The 20,808-nt window shown below is 31.2% G+C and overlaps 2 protein-coding genes across 2 annotated transcripts; both read right to left on the bottom strand.

Moving 5' to 3' along the window:
* Positions 1 to 11,664: 11,664 nt before the first annotated feature.
* LOC126264792 (uncharacterized) lies at positions 11,665 to 12,420 on the bottom strand. The gene has a single exon (XM_049964125.1). It carries the CDS (start codon positions 12,418 to 12,420, stop codon positions 11,665 to 11,667), a length of 756 nt encoding a protein of 251 aa, XP_049820082.1.
* A 1,889-nt stretch (positions 12,421 to 14,309) lies between these two features.
* On the bottom strand, positions 14,310 to 16,241 carry LOC109595305 (trehalase-like). The gene has a single exon (XM_020010637.2). It carries the CDS (start codon positions 16,239 to 16,241, stop codon positions 14,478 to 14,480), a length of 1,764 nt encoding a protein of 587 aa, XP_019866196.2. The 3' UTR covers positions 14,310 to 14,477.
* Positions 16,242 to 20,808: the final 4,567 nt, after the last annotated feature.

Below are 20,808 nucleotides of genomic sequence, written 5' to 3'. Positions count from 1 at the left end.
AGATAGTTATACCTTATTGTGATACCCGAGTGTTTCCCGTTCCCTCGTCAAATTCAATTAGTTCAATTGGGACGATTTAATTGTTAAATACACCTTCATTTGAATTTTCGAGGGGCTTCTTATAGTACTCGTGGAATTGAGCATATTCCAAGTATTAAATGATAAGACTTTCTCGAATATTTAATAGGGTTGGTTATTAGTAACAAAATTCACGTTATTAAAATTATTGTATGAAATATTGATTATACGGTCGTTTCATAAAAAGAGTTCTTATTTATGTTAGTTTACAATGGCTGTATATTTTAATAACAGCAATAATTAAATAATATGTTCCTAAAAGAATAATAAATTTAGTTAAAGATTTAGATAAATTCCGTTTGATTTACAATAGTTAGTTAGATTATACAAAATTTGTAGTGCACTTGGATTATTCAAAAAATATTCACATATAATAAATTTTTTGGTATTTTTCAAAGGCTTTACATTTTCTTCTGTTTTTATTGAAAGAGTCCCAAAATTTCCAAAGGAAAAGGGTGATTAAAAATATATTAACAACCATGAAGATCCTTTCATTTTCGGGAAATTATCAAAAACGATAATAATTTAATTTAGTTCCTCGTATTTTCACCCCTATTTTGGTCTATATAACAAACTTTCCTCGTGAAGAAAGTTTATTCCTAAATGAATTTCATTAATTAAAGGTTATCCTGGCATTTTTATAATCTTTAAACTTCATTAAATGATTTATTTTTGATTAATATTATTACATGTTAGGAATAAAATTGTTTGATCATTATAAATTGATCAATTAAAGAATGGTGTAAGACTGAATTTATATGGTGAGATTTTTTACAAGCACTGATAGGACTAACTTGTTATTTCTCCACTATATAATTGTTTTATTTTCCATAGAGCATAGTTCCTCAGAAAAAAACGCAACCGGGTTCTAGAACAGAAACTCATTAAATTTTTTATATATTAAATTGTTTTTAAAAATAAATTAATTTAAATAAAAAGTTGCTTATTTTTGCAGTTCAAATTCCTTTGGGCATGTTTGTGTAATTTTATTACGGTTCTCAGAGTTGTTTGTTCCCTGATTAGCTTTTGTTCTTTTAACTTAAGCCAAACTCTTTTTTTCCGCAACATATATGAAATTCCCTTTAAGAGTTCTTTTTGTTTTAATAAAAAAGCAGCCGGAGGCACGAGACAAAGCTCAAATTAAAGCTAAAAGAAATACGTTAAAAGTGCGTTTTTTTTACCGCAGCCGCTTTATTATTTGATTCGGTCCCCCGTTTTAATCCGGGCCAGTTACTGTAACCGAGGAAATTTGAAAATTCAATTATCAAACGTCACATTTATCAACGTGACGTATTTATCGCCCTGTACCAAAACCAGATAAATCATTTTTAACTCCCAACTTCCCGTTTTATTACGCCCGTCCTTATTTTAAATGTGGACGAGTTTAATTGATCGTTTCGCATTTCCTATTTTGCAAATCAATGGGGATTGGGCGCGAATGTGTGTTCAAAATTGACCTCTGGATTTACCGAACGGTCTGTTAATATTCGGTTGCGCGAGATTGAGTCCGTAAATTTTGATAAATTGCACTTGTAATAACCCGTTAATTTTCAGATATTGCCTATTAAAGTACTCAAGGATGATGAAAGTTAATGTCGGAAAGTCACGGCAAACTTCTAGTGGGAATTGCTGAATCTAAACTGTTATTCAATTTTCTTGGGGCACGTGTAAGATGCACGATCTAATTATGACTAAAATTTGAGAATTTAATCGCATTATAAAATTGTTTAGAAATATAATTTCATGTTGGGATTATTACAAAACATCAAAAAGGAACTTTGTAATTACGGCAATTTTTATTACACAAGCTATTGTGTACAGCTAATGTAATGCTGTCATGCGATTTTCTAATGTAACACACATTTCTTATTTATTTAACTTTCTGTAAAGAATATGGTCAAAAAACTATTAATTAATTATTTTAACTCAGTTCAAAATAAATTATAATATTTTTCGTGAAAACTTAATTTTGATAAATCAAATTATGTACATATAAATGTATAATAAAACACACTTTTCATTTAAAAATTTCAAATATTTTAATTAATAATTAATTAAGCTTTATCAAAAAGCAAATAATTTATTTTGTGTAATCAGAAATAGTTTTCAATCAATTCAAAATTTATTATATTTATATATAAACAAATTATTTTTTGACTAATAAAAAATTAACCAAATAAATTTAAAAAATTTAAATTAATTGAATAGAAAAATAAAATTTATAAAATTTAAAGAATTAATTTTACAAAAATTAAAAATAACCAATTAATTTAGAAAAATAAAATTATTAGATTAAAAAAAAGTAAATTAAGAATTTAAATTTTTAAAGTTAAAATTAAGTCAAAAAGTTTAATATTACTTATTAAATTAAAACAAATAATAATCACAATAATTATAAAATTAACAATTTAATTTTATAAAATTTAAAAAATTAACAATTTTAATTTTTAGAAAATTTATTATAAATTAGAATTAAATAAAAAACTATCAATTTATAAAGCACAAAAATAAAATTTATAAAATTTAAAAATTTGAAATTAACTAATTAAATTAAATTAAAAATAAATAAATAATATATAATAAAATTATCTATTCAAATCCATAAAATTCAAAAATTTAAGCTTAAAATTTAAAATTTAACCAACTAATTTAAGAAAAATTAAAATTAGCAATTTAAATAAAAGAAACTAACAATTTAGTTCGTTTGCAATAATTTAATTCATTTAAAAAAATTAAAATTAATAATTTAGAATAAAAAATTAAAAAGTTAAAGTTAATAAAAATATTTAAAAAATATTAATAAAATAAAATTATAAATATAGATTTACTATATTTAAAAAATTTAAATTAATTAAATAGATAAATAAAAATAGCAATTAAAATTTATAAAATTTAAAGAATTATGTTTACAAAAATTAAAATTAACCTATTAAATTAGAAAAATGAAATTAGCGATTTGCTGAACTGAAATTAAAAGTAATTATAAAATTATTAGATTAAAAAAAAGTAAATTAAGAATTTAAATTTTTAAAGTTAAAATTAAGCCAAAAAGTTTAATATTTACTATATATATATATATATATATATATATATATATATATATATATATATATATATATATATATATATATATATTACTAAATTGAAACAAATAATAATCACAATAATTATAAAAGTAACAATTTAATTTTATTTATAATTAATTTATTATAAATTAAAGTTAAAAAAAATAAAACTAGGAATTTCAATTTATAAAAAGTACAAAAAATAAAATTTATAAAATTTAAAAATCTGAAATTAACCAATTAAATTAAATTACGAACTTTAGTTCGTTTTTAATAATTTAATTCATTTAAAAAATTAAAATTAATAAATCATAATAAAAAATTAAGAGTTGAAAGTTTATAATGCTTAAAAAAATAGGTTTAAAACTGAAAATGACTATTAAAATAAATAACAATTAATTAAATTAAATATATTAACACACTATAAGCACACTATTAATTGTTAGAGAACCGGGTAATTTTTACTTTTTTGAATGTACTTACTTTAAAAGCGGGGTGAGATAATTTTATTCTATTAGTTTACATACGGAACTGAAAGAATTATCTCTTAATTTTTGTTATAATTCAACAACTTAGTTTGGACTATTTTGCTGCCCGCCTATAGTGTGTTAATAATAATAAATTTAACTATATAATTAATAAAAATATTTAAAAAGTAAGCTAATTAAAATAAATAAATTAGAAATAAAATAAGATAGTTATTTTTATAAAGTTTAAAGAATTAAATTAAAAAAAATAACTAATTAAATAGGAGAGATTTAAATTTATAAAATTAAAAAAAAAACTTTAAACATTCACTAATTAAATTAAAAATAATAATAAATATATGATTTAAATTAAATAATTAAATTAATAATAATAATTAAATTAAAAAAAAAATAATGATAATAATTTGGTGGTCTAAGAAGTTAAAATTTACTTATTAAATTTATTTAATACTAGCATTTTAAATAAAATAATCAAACAATGTACTACTAACCCACAAACTAAATATTAATGTAACACATTCAATTTAATTTTAATTTAATTTTCTCATCTGTTGATTATGTCTAACGTGAATAATAAACAAGTAAAATTGTAAATGTTCCAAAGCATCAGAACACGAAGTGGTGTGTCGCAATCAAACGTGGAGACAGCAACGAAGGTCGCGGAGACAAAAAGGAATCGTACGTATTCAATTCCCGGATCGGCCCTTCAAACTGGAACGCGCGTCTCATTTAAGATTTACAAATTGCACGTTTCGTTCCCGTACTCGGCGCATTTACTCCAATCGACCGTAATACGAAACGGGTGTTATGCATTTACCCGCCATCATTTGCGCTTCTTTGGGAAAAATATCAAACGTCACATCTATGACGTTTGAATCCCGCTTTAAATGGAAACTTAATTAAAACTGGTGAATGGATTAAGTCAATAGGAATGTTGATTCCGTCGCTAAAATTGTGATGTATAATTAATCGCTCAAGATTCGAATCGTGCGAAAGGCCTAGCGTAGTTTCTTTGTCCCCGAATTTGTACAAGCTGAATAAATAATTCGATGATTTGCCGTTTGTTATTTTGCTTCGGAATGTTTGCACGAACTGTTTAATTTATCTGACTAATAATGCGTAAGTGTTATGTTTTGTAATTGTGGCGAATGCGCACTGAATTTCGTATTTATTGGAGCTTGAGGCTAAATACTCTCTTTTCGCCGACTTAATTTGATATGTATCAAAACAGTGTTCCCCTCGCTTTAATTCTAACGCATGGATAAACTGAATTAGCTTATTCGTTGGAACATTAATAAAAAAACGCTTATGGCAAATTATGCACAAAGTATTTTTTACAATTGATAATTGATTGGGACGTTTAAAACGCTTGGTTTAAAGTTAATTAAAACTGTCATACACTGGCCATAATTAAAAAACGGATTAAAGCCATTATTTTCGCTCGATGTATTTAAATAGACACATAAAAATGACAATAATTTATTTGTAAAATAAAATTAAAGATATTATTTCAATATTTGCAGCTTTAGAGCCAATATTTTAAATATATTTTACTTTTTATATATTTAATAAACCCAAACTGGTTGTTAATCTATTTGGGGTACCGGTAAGTAATAAGTTTTTAATGGGTCTTTATTTTTAATCAATAATATTATTACCCTCGTTATCAACAATCTTTTGCTATCTAGTTTGAAAATTTTCAATCCCGGACAGATAAAAATCAATTGAACATGCATGTGACAGTTTTCAAAGACAAATTTGTACTCGAAACCACCACAATCAATATTTGGAGGAGCTTGCTAATGCTCGTAGAGAAGAATGGCGAGGGATAGATTAATCTTTCAATTTGGAGCATGTCATAGAGGATGGGAGCTGTTGGTAGAAGCAGCCACACCTAGTAGTGATTGAAAAAATATATGGATTAATATTCTGCCTCTGGATCTCTGAACTAATTCAAATTATTCACGTGAAAAGAAGTATAGTATTTGGAGATTGGTTTTTTATTATGTTGTTTTACTAACCTGTCAATTAATTATTTTGAACATTAAATTAAATTAAGTTAAATTAAAATGTATTCTTTAAATATCAGAAAACAATTTTATTTTGTTGTTTGTCTTTTCGTTTTCTTCATTGATTAACATTGTCCACATTTTATTACAGTAAACACATTTTTAAGAGAAACTTCTTAATCAAAAAGGTAATAAAAAAGTTTTCCCTCTTCACAACTAAAACGATTTGTTTCCTCTGTCATAAGTTTGAATGGCTCCCCACATTTACAAATAGTCGAACATAATAATTAACAAATTAATAATTTTGTTGTGCATCATTAGTCAACAGATAGTTCAAAACGGCGGTCGATTAACAGTTGACTTTCTCTCTCGATTATTCAACCGATTCCACAGACCGAAGAAAGTGGGGGAGTCAAGGAGCCACGTTAGCGTTAAATGATTAACTCCCGCAACTGCGCCCCCTTAAATATTTAATTACGGTCTACAGTGTCCGAGTCGAAATAGATTAAGGGATTAATGGCGGCCGTTTAGGCACAATTATCGAGATCGATGCAGTATTCACGATTGAACTTTCGCCTTGTTGATTTGTAGGAAGCGACGAGACGGCTTACTTTTAATTATTTAATTTCGGTCGATTGAATTTTGAATATTACATCAGGTTTGATTTAAAGTGGAAAGTTGTGTTGGAAATTAATTATAAAATTAATCAGCTGTTTGGAAGTTTCCAAAGTTCGAGTGTGAGTAATAAAATCATCGGTTTAAAATTTCGATTGTTCGCTCGAGAAAATATGACAGGCTAGACAATAAATCAGGCTTTCTACTTGATAAAATAAATTATGTGAAGTGTTGAACTCCCGACCCGAAGAGGACGGAAAATCGAAATAGGGTTCGCATCAGTTGCTAGACACATTTACGGCTTATCCTTCCAGTTAAACGCCTTGTTTGGGGACAATGTCAACCGAATTTGTTCCCTTTATCCTTTTATCAACAAGCCGAAAACGGATTTTCCTATGTAATTCATCTTGGAATCTAATAAATTTTATTTGTTGCTTTCAAACTTTAACTCAATTGATTCATTACCTGTGTGTACTTTTAAATATTGTTTTCAAACTTTTGCTATCAATTTTATGTGTCCGACTTGAATTCAATCACTAAACCGAACACGAAATGTTTTAATACACTTTATGGATTATAATTAATTCGTGCAGGTTCGTGTCGGTTTTGATTAAATGTACTTTTTATACATACATTTTTTTCTTGTGTCGTTTTTTATCAAATTTTTATTTGTAGACTCATTTTAGTTTGTTACGTAAGGAAAATTATTTTTTTTTGTTACAAACGAAAAATTAATATTTGGCTATGTCATAAAACCTTTGAAAAATGTCAATATAAAAATAAAGTTTAATATTCTGAAAAATTGGAGTTTGGTAAACAAAAACTGAAGGATGGAAAGTAATTTTAACTAAAAATGGGAAAATTGTGAATTGACCGAACTGTATGAAAATATTGTTACCTCAAGCTATTAATTTGTTCTGAAATGGTTAAACTGCAAAATATACATTTTTTAATTAAATGTTTTACGAGGATGGCGTTGTTTTCTTGCAGCCTTTCGCACGTTTTAGATTTCAATAAATTGCTAGAAAGGACCTTATATTACATCCAAATATGCTATCAAAATAAGTTTTAATAAACAATGAATATATTAAACAAAATTACATTAACAACACATTAATCCAGTAATAAAATTAATATCATCAAATTTTTTGGATAACTAATAAACCACTTCCGAAAAGGTACAATATATTCACATCGTTTTAATTTTTACAAATTTTTAGTAATCTTGTTGAGGATATCTTTTAACCAACTAATAGAAAAAATTAGGACATTTTAAGTAAATCAAAGATTTCCGAGAGGTAGAAAGGCGATGAGTGATAACCGGATAAAAGAGGCACGGTCTGGAAAATTCACCGAGGCAATTAGGCCGAATGCAGAAAGAATATTGCATATAGTGGCACGAAGCGAAGTTAGTTTGAGCGGTGGGACGAAATTGTGAGAAAACTAACTAAATTACTAAACAACTGGCTCTCCCGTCAAATTCAATTAGTGCAATTTTCGCAATTTTTACTCCGTCTCCCTTTCAAACTCGCCTAGCACTTTTGTTAAAAACAATAATCGGGTTTCGTGAGTCGCGGATCGAACAAAGGCTCCTCCTTTTGATCACATCAATTCAATTTCGTTTTCAATTATTGTCATTTGTCTATAATTAAAAGTTAATCAACACACAATTTAATTAATAATTGTGTTAGTTTAGTATAAAACAATAATTATCTATACTATACTCAGTGACAATGAAATTGCAACATCAAAAAGGGGGTGTTCAAATTTAATATTCTTTGTCGTCCTTTCTTGCTTTAATCGGCCCAGTGATCCAATATTTCAGTCCCATATTGGTTAGTTTAAACTTTTTTGAAGAGATCTATGGGAATCTGATGCCATAGCTAGCCAGATTCCCGATCTTTTACCCATAGAACATCTTTGGGATATGATGAGGAGAAAGCTAGGAAATTTACCCCAGCTCCCATAGAGGTTTAGACATGAAGTTGAGATACCTTGGGATACTATACCTCAAAAGAAAATAGACCAACTCATTGAGTCAATGCCAAGATCTGTTGGGGAGTGTTTAGATAGCCTCGATTTTTTTTTTTTTTTTGAACAAAGAAGGGAAAATCTTAAAAGTCACTCCTGGCGCAGCATATATGGCGTTGCTGAACCAGAAGACGAAACAGAGGCCAGCCCCCTATCAACTAAGTTCAGTAGAACAAGACCAATGGGAAATCTGCCTGGACAGGAATTGGAATTGCTGTTGGATCCTTAGCTTCTCACTGCCACTGGTTTGTGGAGTGGTACTGAGCCCCAGGACCACGACAAGGTGGATCCATCCTGGGGAGATAACCTCGATAGAAACTTATTAAAAATAATCTAAAATCTTTGATTGTTTTGGAAATTTAATCGTTTACCCCTTGTTATAACATGTGTTTTACCAAAATAATCTTAAATTTGAACATCCCCTTCTTGGGGTTACAATTTCTTTGTCACTGGGTACATTTGATGCTTGAATTCAAAATTTAACATTGTTTTTTAACCTATTTTTTACATACAATAATAACCTTTTTCTTAATATTAATCAAATTCTTATTTTTACTGTAATAACTAACATTGTTCATAGAGCACCAAAAACAATTCTCAGTTCAGTGTGTGTCTGTGAACATTCATTGAAATATTATTTTTTATAGGTCCAATATCGCAATATTCTCCATATCAAAAGAAATTTAATTTTGAAATCTTTCAAAAAAATATCCATAGAACATTTTTTACTAAAGGACAAATTAATCGCACACGAATCAACACATCCTTTCAACCTACGTTTTGTAATTCGTTTCCATGTTCCAATATAATTCTTTGTGTTTTTGTGTATGTTAAACTGGTACACAGGTATTTTTTTCCTTTATTGAATATGACATTAAAGACGTGCCAACGTACGAAACGGCGTTGCAAACTGCATTTTCGAAAGCCTAGGCGAATAATGAAATGTAATGTGTGCGGATGCGAAATTGGACATTATTACGTCGTCGACCGCATTCCGTCACCTAGTTTAACGTACCTGCACTTTGTATGCTTTATACGCGTGCAATAACAAGTTTTCGGATTAAAATCAAATATTCACCGAGTTGTTACGAGCTTCCCTCTATTCCTGCGACACGTATTTCGAGGTTTTTCCAAACTATGCAATCAGCGTTATGAGGAAATATGGCTGTTGTAAATTCTCCTATAAATAACGTTGGGTATTCAAAAGTTTGGAAAACACAAATCTTTTAAAATAATGAACCTGCACTCAACAGACATGAAGGACTTTTATAAATTAGGTGCATTTAATGTAACTAATATATGTAATATGTGTTAAAAATAATCTTAAATATTTTCTATTTATATGGTTCATTCCCGTTTGTGACTTTATTTCGTCAATAAAACCATAACTTGCTATAATTAATTATAGGGATCACAATATACCTTTTATTTTTTGTAAAATTTCAAATACAAACCATTGATCCTGCTTCTAATTTGTAGAAAACATTCAAACTTATTAAAAATATATATTATAGCTATTATAATTTGATTACATAAAACACCATGAATCTTTTAATATAATTAAATTGAATATTAAAAAACCTTTTGAACTGAAAATTATTGGATTTAGAGAGAAGATATGATATAGCCATTTTATTTGGAATTATATGTAGTCACTTCACATTTTCTAATAAAAATATGTTTATAGAAAGATATCCATTTAAAATGAAATTATTTGTTGTATTGTAAGAAAATTAATGAAATTTTTTTTAATTAGAAAATGGAGAGGTTAAAACAAAAAACATATTTAGTTATTTATTTATTATTATTTGTTATTTCTTAAATCGAAAAAATCACTGATTTTCTAATATGTCTAAATCGGGGTCATAATTGGACCAATATGAAACAAGGCAACGCCGCACAGTAATAATCGAGACGATTACAGAAATCTTTTATAACAAAAGATAAGACATATTTATTTTTCTATCCGTTAATAGATGTCAATAGATCCTGTGCTAAACCTTCCATTGCCCACTATGATGTACATTTTAATATTTGAAAATAAAATATCCTATTTGCCAAATTTCTGCCTTAAATTTCTTTTTTTATATCAGAAAACAATTTGGAATAGTAACTGACGTTATAAACTCTCAATCTAAAATTATCAATGCTTTAAGATTAGTCTTATATTACGTAAAAAGTGATAGAAAGTTTGTACAATTAATTAAACAAATAAGTTATTACCCTTTTTTGAAATCTGTCAAATGTCAGTTTTCGTATATATTTTAGAAACTATCGAAAAGTTTGATTTTATTTAAGGTACTTTTTATCGATCTGTATTGGAAATACAGCCAAAATCAACTAATTTGAGAAACCTCGTGTAATATTATAGAAAAAATGTTCTACATATAAATTAGATAAACAAAAATTTCAATATTTTTGTCACTATCTTTCTTAGAATAATGTACCCAATTTAATACTAAGGTTGCAAAATGTATCGTAATTTATGAGAGAAGGCGTTGCGAACACAATATGAAATTTACAACTATAATCTATTATATGGCGGCATTATGTTCGGTTTTTGATGCAAAAACGCTTTTAGAATCGGCGATCGCCAAACATAAACGCCACAAGATAATGCAGCAGCGTAAAAGCGTGCTCGCTTTAACTAAATTAAATCGAAATTTTATGCAAATACGTTTTACGATCCCAACACTTATCTTAATGATGATTTACCCGAAAACTTATGAAATACACTCTAAACATTTCACAAAACATATTCTGGCCATGTAAATATTGACGAGTGTTTCAGTTTCAGTTTTACAACATTTCTTACAATTGGTTACACGTCAAGTGATTTATTTAAGCACACCAAATTTAATTTAAATCTAAAATTCCCCTCGACTTGTACAAGCCTGAAATTATATTGTTGCTTTTAATCCTTTGAGGGTCTCAGCGTGTTTTTCCTCTGCCACTCTCCAAAATAAATATTAACTCATTTACAGTTGGTTAGTTCTGATATCGGTTTATAAAGAAAACATGAAATCGAGGGATAAATGGTAGGGCGTCGTTTGAAAAATTGGAGGTAACTAAGTTAACTGAAAAAATTAGAGGCAGTTGCAGCGCCCGTCGACTAATCGAATTGCTAATTAGTAAAACGTCTGGAAACCCGCAAATTTTACGGCACGCACTTTCGTCCTTAGGGCCGGACAGACCTTTGTGCTTTCGGTTCTGTGATCTCATTGTTAAGCCGCCATAGAACTGGGCCAAGTTTCATCGTTCACGTACACGTTTTCGTTAATTGAATCGTGAAAGGTTTTGACAGTTTTGTCAGAAAAAAAAGAACCAGTAGTGTAATTTTTAATTGGCTTTATTATTTTTTAAATTAACAGGTATGAATTATGACTCTGTCGTCATTTCCTCCAACGTGGGACATCCTAGGAACTCAATGGATAATTGCAAAGTGTCGTTCGAGTTGACCGGATGGTATCCTTTGATCGACATATCGCATTCCTTTGAGAATCTCGGTTTGTATCCTGAAATCATAACAGTCACCCCATTCGATTTGACCTCTGTGAATTCCGGTTCGTTTTGGAAAACATTCTCTAGATGTACTTCGTGTTTCTCCCATTCTAAATTTCCCTTGTCTCTTTCCACTACTATTATTATTTCCTCTTCCAACACTCTTTTTTTAGGGGGATCCGTATTTGTGTTGGTAATTGTGGCCTCATTTACTTCTTTTACTTCCTGTTTAATGTTTTCCACCTTTGTGTTTTCGTTGTTTTGGTGGTCCTCGTTTTTAACGTTACTTTCATTGGACAAATAGTTTAGATCATCCTCATCAGCCTTTGTGTTTTCGTTGTTTTGGTAGTACTCATTTTTCACATTACTTTCGTTGGGCCAATAGTTTTGATCATCCTCATCAACATTTTCTTCCTTAATTTCCATTTTAACTTCGGGACAGCGCCTTTTTTTATGTTCGCCGTCAATGGCTAACCTCTCAGGAAATGCATCCTTGGGAATTTCGCACATCTGACACACCGTACCTTTGAAATTTATAAAAGTACACATGCTACAGCACCATGTATTCTTCTTTGCGTTATTGGCAATGCGCCTCGAACGACGCAACGAAACGTTTCTTGTTTTCTGCTGCATTTTAGACATAATTACAACATTCACTTCAAACCTGACAATCGTAAAGTTTTACGTTGTTTCCTTAGAAACAGCGTGAGTGTGAAAACAAAACAATTGAAATAAAGAAAAGGTGGGTAGCTAGGAAATGGTGTTTTAAATTCATAAAGGCCGTATCAATATTCCCGGCGAACTCCGGGCGTTCCGGAGCGACGGCGCCGACCGGAATACTTGTTGCGCGGTGACACGAGCCCCATATTTCTGGGACCCAAAGTCGTAAATTATTTACGCCGCCCCACTAAAACATTCTGTCTCTTTTTTCACGTCACTCTTGTTTTGTCCGTTTTTAAACGGTCTAAACTGTCCCGTGAATGGATTATTATTGATAAGTGTTATCGAATGAATTTATTAATTAAAAGGATTAGCTTTCGGTATCTGTAAATCTAGACAAATTAAATCCCACTAGTTCCAGAAAATTGATTCAACCTGTCGGACTGCAATTAAGCCGGTCAGCCAGCGTTTGAGCAAACTATTCGGTCCGACTGTCAAAGTTTAATCGTATTAAGATATAATACGCAATCATTGCACAGAATTCACCTCTAATTGGCCAAATATGTCAGCAAAATGGTACAACTAGAATTGCGAGTAATGATTGATTAAATATTAATTAACTGAAATTTTGATCATATATTGCGTTAATAATTCTTTAGAAATAGGCAGAAGAATGGTTAATTAATCTAATAAGTGTTGTTCAATTAATCTTCCACCGAACATATTTGTTTAACAAGGGTGTTAACTAGTGCAAACTTTTCCTGATATCCATTGTTTTAGCCCCATCAACTTTCCTCTTAATTGTAAAACATAACTTCACAAAGAGTGAATTTAAACAATAATGAGTTACATGCTGAAATTCACAGTTCCACAGTTTTCTGTGCATGCTAATTATAATGCTCTTTATACTTACAATAAATACAAAATTCAATTGAATCAAAGATTTAATTAGCAAAAGCGAAATAAGCTAATTACAAAGAAAAATACTAATCCAGAGCAGCAAGTCACATTCGCCGAATTGAGATCTCCGGGGGCGAATAGATTTCTGAAGACATACAGCAAATCGATTCGAATTAATTTCTGGATTGACTGCTTCAATCGATAGACCAGGTTGACTTTGACCCAGTTCTGGGCGACTTCGAGTGTCATATGGGCGGCAATGCTGTTGTTCGCATATTGTAGAAGTAGACCAAATTGATAAGGAAGTCAATTTTCTTATGTCATAACACTGCGCAAAAATAGGGGTCAAATTCGATAGATTGAAAAAGGGGCCTTCGTTGCATGGTGAGTATAACAATGCCAAAACATATGCTTCATAATGTAAAGCCATGGATGCAAATCGTCTTCGTAATATTTCATTCTCTCAACATTATCCATTACACGATATAATAAGTCCTTCAAACTTCCATCGTTTCCACCTGTTTCATTTATAATTCGGCGAAGAACACCCTATCAGATTCGGCCGTCGTCCTGATCTCCTAGTAGAAGTTCTCCTTCGTCACCGTCCTCTAAAACAAAGATTTCGCCATGTTGTAATAGTGATTGTAAGATTTGGCTCTTGGCGACTTCAGAAACTTGTTGCAACCGTAAATGATTCACCCTTACAAAAAACTTTGCCTGTTAGTTGCTTAATGCAAAATTCATACTCCTTTTCAAAACAGTGGATGGTATTTTCGGTGTATGAAGTGTCGTTGATGTCAATACGGTAACTATATACTGTTCGGTACGTGACAGTATTTATAAATCAATTTGCATAAATTAGACAGAATAGCTTTGGGTGGTACCCATTGTTTTTATCCCATCAATTTTCCTATTAGTTGTTTTAGAGTAAGGCATGTCTTGTTCCCCAAAAAGTGACAATGATAAATTACATGCTTAAATTCAACCTTTTTTGTCATTTTGATTATGAGATGATGCTCTTTATTTTGACTTCAATTCACAACATAAAAATGATGTTTTATTCCAAATTTGCATACAAGAAGTTAAATAATAGATGCACATTTAAATCGAAGTAAAAATTTAATCAGAAATTAGAAGAAACGAAATAACATAATAAGAAAGATAAACAGTAACCCAGAGCAGCAAGTCACATTCGCCGAATTGAGATCTCCGGGGGCGAATAGATTTCTGAAGACATGAAGCAAATCGATCAACGCTCCGATTTTCGAATTAATTCCTGGATTGATTGCTTCAATCGGTAGACCAGGTATTTCCGCGTGAAAGGTGTTATAAAATTTGAGCTTGGTCCTGTAAGCGTGCAAGTTGACTTTGACCCAGTTTTGGGCGATCTCGAGCGCCATGTGGGCGGCAATGCTGTTGTTCGTCGTCACCAGGCCCATTGCCAGCATGTGTATGTAATTGTCCCAGCAGAATGGATAATCCCACGTGAATCCTGATTCCGTGTAGCTGATGGGAACGCCGCCCCTGTTGCTTGTCAGACGCATGTTGTAAAAGTAGACCAAAATCAAGTTGATAAGGAGGTCGATTTCCTTATAGTCGTAACACTGTGCAAAAAGAGGTGTCAAATTCGATAAATAGAAGAAGGGCCTTCGTTGCATGTTGAGTATGTCAAAGTCGAACCAGCTGCCGGTGGATTTATGCCAAAACACATGCTTCATAGTGTAAAGCCACGAATGCAATTCGTCTTCGTAATACTCCATTCTCTCAACATTATCCATTACACGATATAATAAGTACAAAATTCTCGCATTCCCGCATATCATAGCGTTCAAATCAACCGGTGCGATGTAACTAGTCTTCAAGTGCTCCAAACTTCCATCGTTTCCTCCTGTTTCGTTTATGATCCAACGACTGGAGAACAGCCAGCCGGATTCAGCTGTCGCCCTAATCTCCTGGTAGAAGTTTTCCTTCGCCACTGTCCTCTGAAACAAAGCTTCCGCTATGTTGTAATCGTGATTGTAAGATTCGGCTCTCGGCGACTTCAGAAACTTGTCGCTTCCATATCGCGCAACCGTGAATAATTCACCCTTCCAAAAAACCACGCCTGTCCGTTCCCTAATCCAAAACTCATATTCCTTTTCAAGGCAGTGCATGGTATCTTCGGCGAAAGTGGTGTCATTGGTGGCAAGTACGTAACTATACACCATCCGAGCGAACATGGGCATCTGCGTGCGGTTCACATAGTAAATTCTTCCACCATTCGGTACGTAACCGTATTTGTCAATCAATTCGCAAAAATTGGACAGAATGGCTTTGACATACGATGCTTTACCGGCAGCCAACATTCCCAGCACAATCCAATGTGTGTCCCAGTAATGATACTCCATGTAGTTCCCACCTGCTTCCGGCATTACATCAGAAAACTGGATTCGGGAAGTAATATTAGAGTCTATGTACATTTTCAGGCAGTCCACCCAGGAATCGTGCAGCACCAAAAAAAAGTCCTTCATAATCTTCTCTTCCATGAGATTTGCTCCTTCGGGAGGTTCTATCCAATCATCCAGGCGGAGGTTGTACGTGGTCGTGGCCTTGGTGAAGTGTTTCTCCACAAATTTCTTGACGAATTCCTTGCTCGGAGAACCATACGATATTTCCATCATCCGTTCGAAATCTACTTTAATGCTCTCCACAGTCGACTTCACCGACATCGTCACGAATGTGCTGTCGTCATTGAAAATGTGCGACGTCTGGACCACGTGCAAAATCTTGCCGTGACAGAAAATTTCGCACAACTTCGGATTATACAAACTGTTATCGGACGGTGCAGACTCGTTGCTGCTTTTGCATAAATAAATCGCACCAATAAGGCTCAACATAACGAGCACCTCTTTCATTTTTACTGCAACGCTACAGTTACTTGTTACATATAACCTAGTAACAGCAAACAAACCTAATTTGAAATTATTTTCCCATTGAGACTTGATTTCGCCAAACTTAGTACGCATGGGAAACGTTCGTTCTCAATCAATACAAATTCGGTCAATTAGTATTCGTTTGATGGAGTCGATGTCGGATGGCGAAAAAGGACTTCCGAATTTCGGTTCGTATTTACTTGCCGTCCGATGCGGATCGAATGCCGAACTTTTATATTAACTCTCCGGTTTGTCCGATTTTAAATCTACCTATGAGAGGCATGAAAACGTTTTTTCCATCCCAGTTAATCTGGGATTGCTCATAAAGTAACTTTGTTCTATTTGGCTGGGACTAACGATTTTGAGACACAAAAAATGGCTTAGCTTAATTTTATTACTTATCACTTAACGGAGCTCTATTAATTTTCTGTGGGTACATCATTAAAAATTCATAAATCGTTTTCAAAAGTTACTCAATTCAATTTATGTCAATAAAACTTGATCAAAATTTCAAAGAAAAATAAAGCAGACAAGGGAGCAAATTATGGTTAAAACAAAGTATACAAGAGGGTGGTGGTAATCCGTTATAATGGATTGCACCCTCTATTTGATAAATAAACTGATAATTCAAACAAGTAAACTTTTACAATAAAATAAACACAGAAAGAGGGATGTTGTTCTTTTATTCTAATACAAATATCGTTAAACAAAATATTGAAATTTTGCATTAAATCATGTCCTGCTAATACAAATTATGATTAATGAAACAAAGTACACAAGAAAGTAGTAATCTCTTTTAATGGATCGAACCACTTTATCATCAGAAATCAATGAAAACTCCGAAAGAAAAATAAACAAGTTTCCAAATGATAAACATATCGTAAAACAAAGTACACAAGAGAGCATTAAATCTTTTTTGCTGTTATTTTGATAAACTTTCGCGAACAGCGAGTTATTTTATTGTGCAGAAACTTGAAAGAGCACCCGTTAAATGATTGATCCAAGAGCTACTCTCGCAAAACTTCCGCATTGTCTTCCGTATTTATAAATCTCTTAGCAGGTGATAAACTTTTACCTCGCGAATTGTTCCGTGCACCGGAAACTTTCCCCGGTGAAACATTAGACTTGATAAATATTAATAAAAGTGTGGCTGAAAAAATATTAAGAAAAAAAAATTGAGGTGTAAAAATGTGAATATTTTTCGTGCAGGATTCGCGAAATTCAATTTTTTCGCATCCCCATCTCGGAAATAGTGTTGGGAAATGCGCTGAAATTTCCCCAGTTTGGTATTCGGGCCCCGTTTCGATGCTGGTGGCTTTATAAAGAGCTTTGTTGTCGCGCCAACTTTATAAAGAGCATTACCGAGCTTCTGTCTGATCTAATGGATAGTTTATTGTGTATCTGCTATTGACATGCTACACATATTACATCACGCGTTGCATGTCATTTCCATGTATGACAAGACGAGAAATTCGATTTGCCGTTTTCTGTACGGCCAAAAATTGCCTACAAAAGTTAATAAAACAGGTGATGATTTCAATGTATATTTATTATATTTAAAGTACAGCTAATTATGAATATTTATTTCTATTTCTATTTCGACTTCTATATCTTGAGTCTGGGTTGCTCGTTCGACAAGTCGGGGCAGTTTGCGATTGTAGCTGGAGTTACGTTTAATGAAATTTTTGAAGAATACGCCGCTATCGATGGGATGCTCCAACAGGGAGCTCATCGTCACTTCGAAAAGTAAATTGCGAAGATCTTTTTCAATTACTCCGTCAATTTTATGGGACATTTTCTGATTATGAGACATTGAAAGGAAGGAAAATTTTATTTGACAAATTAATGACAGCAGTCAAAATTTTTGCTTGCCATTTGTAATAATCTATTTTTATTTTAATATATAAATTTAAAATTAGAAAATCGATTCACAAACATAAACATAATTTTTAGAAAAATGGCTGTTTCCTTAATTTTTATTAAAAAATAATTAAAAAAAAAATAAAATGTCACAAATTGATGGATGACACAATTCAAAATTTTATTTGTCAATACATTTAGTTACACGTATATCATTTAAGACAATTTTTTGAGTAATTGTGAGTATATCTATTGAATATTTCATTATAAAATGTTAATTTGTGTTTTTTAGACTATGGGGGATTCAATAAATTCAAGTGAACACCCTTATCAAGAACGTCCGCTAAAATTAAAAGGACCTAAAGAACTAAATAATCATTTGTTTGAAATAATGATGGATTTCTTATTAGCTCACACATCGAATGTTAATACGTATGTGAAACATCTCGCTAAAAATTCGAAGAAACATAGTCACCATTTTTGAAAAATGTATGCATATATATATATATATATATATATATATATATATATATATATATGTACAAATAAAAATATATTTTTTGCGTTTTGTTAATTTAACTTGTATAAAATTCTTCATTTAATAAATTTCATTTTGTTACTTACTCGTTGTTACACTTTTCTTTTGAACTTCATTATTTGAATTATTGCTCCCAGCATATTGTGACTAATACAAAATGTTTATAAAATAGTTGATCAAAATTTGGTATGTGTTATCCTAAAATACATGGCGGTCATTCCATATTACCCATAATGATACAGTAGCGTAGATTCTGGGGGTTTCCCTTATTTATTTCAACCAATTTTCTTCGTCACTGAATATTTTTAAAAACTATTAAGCTTTGCTTTGGCTTGCACTTTATTAATTTTGATTAACACAGCCGTTTTTGAGATATTTCAGTCTTAAATTAAATATTGGAATTGAGATATCTCAAACAATGATGAGTTAATCAAAATTAAATAAAATCACTTTTTTTCTTCTCAATTGTGCAAAGAATTTAAAAGTTTAGTAGTTTTAAAAAAATGTTTAGTTGCGTAGAAAATAGTACAAATAAAAGAAGGGAAACCCCCAGATTCTACACTTATTATGGATAATGTTTATGAACTGAATTTAGGTACATAATTTAGGAAAATACATACCATACTTACTTTGATGCAATCGTATTGATTGTATCAAAGTAATGGAAATATAAGTAAGAAACAATTTTTGAAATTTAAATTAGAGGGGCTATATTTATTTTTTTAGGAGAAACTTTAGAAAAAAATATTTGGATTTTCTTCATAATTGGACAAAAATTGTTCATTATTATGTAATAGCAAAATTTGAATTGTTTAAATGTGAAATATCTGAACTGAATAAAATGTGTTGAAATCCAAATGGAATGTGGTTTGTTTTTATGTTTAATAAATATGGAGTAAAATAAATATAAAATACGGTCTGTGCAAATATTTATAATGGCTGGCCAAAATAAAAACATTGAAAATATATTTTAAATCCATTTAATCCATGGAATCTAAATTATCCACTTCAAAAGACGCACAGGGAGTTTTTTAAAATTTAAACCAAAAATGGACCATAATTGCGGGATAAATGCAAACTTACTACGCGATGTAAGAGAAAAATCAGTCCGAGGGGAAAAGAACTTTTGGTTTTTCGGGGGAGCGAAAAGTCGAGCCACCATTCCGGTGCATTACGGCAGGCGGCGACACGGTCCAGAATTAAAACTTATCTGCGCGGCATCGCAAAGTTAAATTAGAAAATAATACTCGTAACATTCCGTCACGTTTATGTGGCACGGCGCGTCGGAACGACTTCTGTTTATTTCCCAATTACCGGAGGCCCGAACTTAACTAATACGGGTCTGATTCCGAATCTCTTCGCCACCCTGCCCAACTCACGAACATCTCGCCTGTTTAATGTTATCTTTTCAGATTTCTGCATGGGAACTTTTGATGGAGTTGCGCTCGAGTTTTCTACGAATTAATGCGAATATGTTCCATTAGTATTTGTGAGTTTCTCGACTATGTTTTCTTTAGCCAATTATTGAAGATGGTTATACAGACATAAAAAAAAATGTTTTACTTTAGTCGCTCACAAATTTAGTAAAACTGAACCAAAAAATAATTTAGTTTTATCTGTAAAGCAATGAGGCTTTTTTTTTAATTAAACCGCCGTATTTATTAACATTGGTCAATATTTCGTGTCCATTCTGCGATGATTTAGTGTTGTTATGCAATTATTGAACTTCTGATCAGCGTAACAGATAAAAGTACACAGTAATTTACTGATGTTTAATGCGTAAATACTCACATTGGCGGCTAATTTAATATAAATAGGATGAAATCAACGTATTTCGAAAATACGCGATTGATCATCAATTAATAGACGATCGTTTTATTAGGATTTATGATACGAGATCAAATCGATTTGATTAATTGCTTTACAAATTCGATTGACATTTACGAGTATTTTTTAAAATATCATTTTTAGGCTAATGACAAAACATTTTTGTTAATTAACAACATTCTCTTACAGTTATAGGGTTATTCTAAAAGTATCGTAATTTAACCAAATGTCTTCTTGACGTCTTATCATTTTAACAGTTGATCGAATCGTACTCGTAAAGGGTCATACTATCCCTTCCTACTTCCAACTTGAAGAAAAGGTTGA

The sequence above is a fragment of the Aethina tumida genome, chromosome 3, assembly GCF_024364675.1.
Source record: "Aethina tumida isolate Nest 87 chromosome 3, icAetTumi1.1, whole genome shotgun sequence".
NCBI lineage: Eukaryota > Metazoa > Arthropoda > Insecta > Coleoptera > Nitidulidae > Aethina > Aethina tumida.
This window is presented reverse-complemented; position numbering and strand designations above follow the sequence as displayed.

Excerpts from the sequence above, each read along its gene's own strand:
- LOC126264792 (XM_049964125.1), bottom strand. The coding sequence starts at position 12,420 with ATGCAGCAGAAAACAAGAAACGTTTCGTTGCGTCGTTCGAGGCGCATT.
- LOC109595305 (XM_020010637.2), bottom strand. The coding sequence starts at position 16,241 with ATGAAAGAGGTGCTCGTTATGTTGAGCCTTATTGGTGCGATTTATTTA.